The following is a 6000-nucleotide window of genomic DNA, read 5'->3' as shown; positions in this document are numbered from 1 at the left end:
CTGGCCGAGGTCCGTTTTGAAGCGGAGGAGGACCAACAGCGACGGCTCTTCGGAATTTCCGTCGGCGTCCATGGCTTTGCTTCTGGCGGAAGAGATTGTAGAGAGAGAAAGAGGAGGAGGTGGAGAGAGAGAGAGAGAGAGAGAGAGAGAGAGGGGTGGTAGCAGGCTAGCAGCTGGGTTTAAGACAAAAGCGAGGGAAGGAAACTAGGGTTTAGTAACTGAAAGTAACAAGAGCCGTTCGCAACGCACCGTTTTGGTTAAGAGAGAAAATTATTTTTCCAATATTTAGTCGATTTTTGAACCAATAATTATTTAGTTCTTTAAAATATGCACCATGCTCGAATCTTCTCTTGTTGTTTAAATTAATTTAAAGTATAATGCGAGCAAACATTTAAAGCTTAAAACACACTAATGTTCTAAATGAAACCTGAATTATTCGGAAGTAGAAATAAATTTGACTATGAATTTGAGCCATAGCACATGATTTAAAAAAACCGTATGATTTTCCCGATCTATATAAAGTAGGTTTACCGAATGATATCTAGGTTTGGCTACAATAGCGTGTATTATTCAATAGTATAAGTTTTATGCAAGATCTAACTGTTACAAAAATTTATTGTTCTATTAGATTCATATATGCAAGATCTAACTATTAATTTTTTGGATCACTCAATCATATGCACCACAGAACAAACATTGTAATTTTTCTTTCATATTATGTTAGAAGTGTGAAGGAAAAATAAGATTGCAAGTATCTATAAGTCTGTTGATATTTTACTGAGTGAAAGATGCAAACCAATATTTTTTGTATTTTTCAATAGAAGTGATATTAGTTAAGGGAAATTCGAATACAAGACTTGTATACTGAACTATTTAATATTAATTTTTTTTTGTCTCTAATATTCATAACATTTCTTGGCTAGCTGTTCAATCTCTTATTAATAATATTTAATCGTAATTATTTTTTGATCCCATTAAGTGAAATCGGTTGTATAAACTATATAACGCCATTACACTCGGTTTTGTGCTAAGTCTTCCATTAGCTTACAACTATAAAAAGAAGTGTTTAAAGAAAAACTTAGTATTGCTAAGAAGAAGAACGGGCCTCTTAGCAGGGAGTAAGTCCTATAATTCTGCCACAGAGGACCAGAGGTGGGATTCTTTCAGCAACGACCGTTCCGAGCAAACCCTGCGATTAGTTTTGCAACGGAGGCGGGATTATCAACGTGAGGGAGATGACCGCTATCTGGTATTAGCCGCATGATTGCAGACGGAAGCTCACAACGCAGCCTCTGCATTTTGATTACAACAAGAAGAAGACTCATTAAGTAATGCATATATATGTTGACATCTTAGCATGTGTTCTGGTTTCTACTTTATAGCAACCGGCAATGTCAGTGGTCGCACATTACATTTCGTCTCAAGTTTTCCAAAATGCTTCAAACAGGCCTATTGAGTATTTGCAACGATTTTGAAGTAGGGTTTGCAATCTCTCGTGCGCTTTTTAAGATTAGGAGAATAAATTAAGTCCTCCATCTTAAAATGATTGCGAAACATGCTTGGTTTAAGTACGATAGGAAAAGTTAAGTAGCAGGTAGGAGCTCAAAACTCACCAATATTTGTTTGTAGCTGATAATATTGTCTTGCTCGCTGCAAATCACTAGTACTTTCTGCTTCACCTGTAAATTAAGATTTCAGAATACAAGCTTACTATTGCCTCCCGACTTGCGGAATTCTGCATACCACTTATATACCGTACTCATTAAGATGGCGAGAGTTTACCTGTTTTATTTGGGAAACGACATTATAGCCCCCGCTAGTCATAAAACTAACCGTTGCATCTTTCCACCAAGGCATCAAACAGTGTAAGCGTCCGACCTAAATATGGCATGATCTCTGTTAGCTTTCCATTACACATACTTCAAAAATCTAAGACAAAGATGCCAAGATAAAAATTTCGACAATATACTAGATGCCTATTTCAGTTGGAACTTGAGTATATTAACAAAAAGATTATGTTACATTAGTCCAATCAAAGGTTGTAGCTAATGAAATGTCGTTGAAGGCCAGCATATTTGCGTAGAAGCGTAGAGGGGTGCTCTTCAATAAAGAAACCTGGTGAATAAAAAGATCAGAACATTAGGCAAGCAAGCTAAGAGAATTCACATAGGGTTGAAATACCCCTATAAGGGGACACCAACCCCAGCGTAGGCCACAGCTTTAGGTAACTTTGCCATGTCTCCGGTGCCTTCTGCGTAGACGCTTGCATTGATTAAAACCAGCTTTTCAACCTGAAAATAGAAAACAAGAATTAAATTTATCAAATGCACACTATAAAATTTCTGAAACAATGCATCTAGAGCCAAGGAGTTCAATATGATACACTCACAGCTACTGGATAGTGGTATGCAAAGTCAATTGCAACAGAACCACCGAGGCTTGGTCCAACTAATACCATCGGTCTTCTGATGTAGGACTTCCAAAACTATAATTCGAATGTGAAATCCAGTTATATCTCCAAGCTCAAACAATAAGATTAGATTCGAATTTTCTCAACAGATGATGAAAAATGTAGATCATTTTCGACTTAAAGTAATTAACATAACAAAATATCAAAACCATTGCAGATAGACCGAAACAATATTCATTGGAGCAACAAAAGAATAAAGAAAAGAAAATCACACTGCATATATACCTGATAGAGGTGATGCCGCTTGGATGCCGCGCTGCATGGTGGACACCTTTCTAGTACAGATAACAGATAAAAAATGATTAAACAGATGAACATTAAGCACTTGTTGCAAGAAAAAGACTGTAAGTATATAATCATATCCAATCGGAAAAAAAAAAAACAAAAAAAAAACAATGAGAAAAAGGCAGGTAAACGAACCTAAATCAGAGAAGCCCCACCCAAGAACATCAACAGCCCAAGCCTCCAACCCGGCCTCTTCAAGCAGGGGGTACGCGCACCTCCATTCTAAACAAGAACTAAAAGATACAAACGAAACATGTTCAGCACGAAATCACCTTGTGACGGGTCAATCTGCAATTTGCAAGCATTACAAACCTGTCAAAGCAATGGAGGAGAACCACCGGATTGATCTCACTTTGTTTTGGAGGCCTTACACAACTACTCATGATATAACTTTCCGACAACCCAATCTGCAATCACAACCGGCTTGCCCCATTAGTCACACTATGTTAGCAGGGGTAATACCCCTACGTTAAAGAGAGAAATGAGAAATTATTCAGAGTCAATGAGTAACTTCAAAATGGACGAGAAAATTGAGAATCATCAGTTCATCACATGCCACGTGCCACGTACAGTTTCAATGAATATTTCAACTCAATCACATACTGAAAATCCTAGTTCCGCCACTAATCGCAACTAAAGTTTTATTAAACAAAAACTTGGAAAAATTAGTACCTTTAGCTTGATTATTTTGTATTCACAAACCATAGTTTCATGCAAAGAATATTCCCACCATATGAAATGACTATTATGACCTTGTATCAATCACTCAAAAGTTGGGTGAGTTCACTGTTCACCATCCCACAAAAGGCAAAAAGTACTTATTTCTTTTGTTGAATCATGTCAAATAATCAAGTAAAAACAAAAATGCACTTATTCAACCACTTCCCAGTTTTGGCTGCAAGCTCAGGTACTTCCCATCTTTTGAGTCAGAGAATCATAAGATGATGAAAATGGCAAGAATAGAGAATTCCTTTAATCTATAGAAGATTGATTTCTGCACATTTATTTTCTTCGTAAAACTTCTTAAGAAGTACACAAAACAAAATAATAATAATAATAATAATAGAATGCGGAAATCATCTTCAGAATAAGCCCAAGTAATTCAAAAAAAATAACATCATAATTAGTGGTATTAAGCATACATGTGTTATAACTTGTATGTGGATTAGACCAGTTTACGAGCTCATCAAACTCCCTCCAGTTCTAAATTAGTAAATTAGAGTAGTTTAACTATTGTCTTCGTAAAGAAACGAAATTAGTCAGATTAACAAAAATGAGAACGAGATTAGTGGGTTACCGACACAGGGAGCCTCTCCATCCTCTGAGCCAACTTTCTGGCATATGGGTCCTTAATTTTCTCAACCTCCTTTGGAAGAAACGATGGGAACCCATTCTTTGTGCCTGCACCCCTCACATTGATCACCACACTCCTAAAGCTTCCATCTTTCTTTGCCATTAACGTACCCACCACCGCTTCCGACGGTGGCGCAGAACACCACGTTAGCGGCATCATTCTGATTCTTCCGTTGATCTGGCAGCAGCAGAACGCCGTGCGGATTGTGCAGCTGGTTCTGGAAGTGAAAAACTAGATAGAGAGTGTGGCTGCTAAATGGAAAAACAAAACAAAACAAAACAGAAAGGAGAGGGGATTTCTACTTGGATTGCTTAGGGCGTGACATCACAGTAAGGTGCTCAGAAATTTGTCAACTTTTACAGCCGTAGTTTCGTTGAATGGCTTGTATCAATTTAAGAAGAGCAACTTACATGAAACACATTAACAGTTACGTCTCATCCTTTACGCACTTGGTGGTGAACTCGTCTAAATTTACCTTACGTGCAAACCTCCGACAAACTCGATGATAAAAGTGAATTTAGGTAGACAAGGGGCGCCAGATGTCAAATTTTGAGATGGGCTAAGTCTTCATACTATATATGCTACGTGTGCGAGAGCAGCAACTCGTATAAGGCAACCAATTCAATCGCATGACATTAACATGGATTAGATGATCAACTAAATATAGAATCTTGCTATATTGTAAGGGGTGTCGGACGAGAAATTTTTCAAACGGATACTCTACGTTGAGAAGTTCGAGTTCTGACCTGTGCATAGGCAGTGATCATATAAGGGTCGATCAGAGGACTTTACATCTTCTTACTGGTGTAAAGAGGATTGATTGCTGATGGGTGGGGGGGTTATTGTTGGTGTTGGAAGCGTTGTTGTCGGTCATTGTCAAAGGTGATGGGCAGAGAAAAAAATTTGGATCTTGTCGTTGGAATTAAAAGGCTCTTGTACCATGTACAAAGTTATGGAAGGCTGGAAAAGCTACAACAGAACGCCAAGTTTCCCACCAATGTGCATACCCAAATAATGTTGGGTTGCTTGTATTTATAATACATTAGAGATTACATTCAGGGTTTGAAAACCCCATTTACAAGGAATGTTTGAAATTCAAATATACACAGATAAGACAGTTAAGCAGCTACAAAATATATGAAAAAGTCATAAACTTAACCAACTGTTTGAAGATAAGAATTAGAAGACAACTCAAACACTTGAACTGGTGTTGAATTGGTGTTGATGGTTGAAAATTGGCCGTCGACGCTGGTTGAGCAACTATTGGTCTGTTCTTGCTCATGGAATCCGTGGAGCAACTATAGCTCAATACTTGCTAATGGAACATAATATTTACAACCACCTTTTTCTATCCTTTTCCTCCTGTACCCTTCCAAGACGCGGTACGCAAAAACAACAATATTATTGGGAGTCGCTTGTCGACTACCTGACACTCTTCCTCCTCTTTTATCCGGGTTTAGGACCAGCAGTGTAAGATAAACGTATACATGTGAAGTTAAGACGCAGTACACAAATAACCTTGTATTTTTTCACCTAAACCTTCACTTTTTCGGTTATTCAGCTGTTAGTTTTTGCTGTGCGAGAAAAGTGAAGGTTTTTGTAAAAATTTCTTTGGAGATTCAGCTTTGCCCCGACCAGGCTCACAGGTCATCAATATAATCATTGATACAACGGTCCAGTCCCTCTCATATGATGGGCACAACTGGTCTCACGCAGGTTCTACTACCGATTATGTGTTAAATACAGCTGGCAGACACAAAGAATTTCTCCATGGAAAGAGACAAATAAAGGAACGACTAAATCAAGTAGTTGGAAAATAAATGAGGTTGAAGAAGTGAGAAAACAGAAATCAAGTAGTTGGAAAATAAATGAAGTTGAAGAAGTGAGAAAA

At 37.8% G+C, this 6000-nt stretch overlaps 1 protein-coding gene across 1 annotated transcript; it reads right to left on the bottom strand.

Annotated features, from left to right (window-relative positions):
- Positions 1-911: 911 nt before the first annotated feature.
- On the bottom strand, positions 912-4958 carry LOC137708512 (alpha/beta hydrolase domain-containing protein VTE7-like). The gene is made up of 10 exons (XM_068447607.1): positions 4053-4958; positions 3068-3162; positions 2891-2988; positions 2696-2745; positions 2390-2485; positions 2202-2291; positions 2023-2115; positions 1783-1878; positions 1614-1679; positions 912-1292 (listed from the first exon to the last, which is right to left on the bottom strand). The coding sequence occupies exons 1-10, from the start codon at positions 4266-4268 to the stop codon at positions 1164-1166; spliced, it is 1029 nt and encodes a 342-aa protein (XP_068303708.1). The 5' UTR covers positions 4269-4958; the 3' UTR covers positions 912-1163.
- Between the last annotated feature and the right edge of the window lie 1042 nt (positions 4959-6000).

The sequence above is a fragment of the Pyrus communis genome, chromosome 11, assembly GCF_963583255.1.
Source record: "Pyrus communis chromosome 11, drPyrComm1.1, whole genome shotgun sequence".
NCBI classification, from domain to species: domain Eukaryota; kingdom Viridiplantae; phylum Streptophyta; class Magnoliopsida; order Rosales; family Rosaceae; genus Pyrus; species Pyrus communis.
Note: the sequence above shows the minus strand (reverse complement) of the source record. Positions and strands in the feature narration are given on the sequence as shown.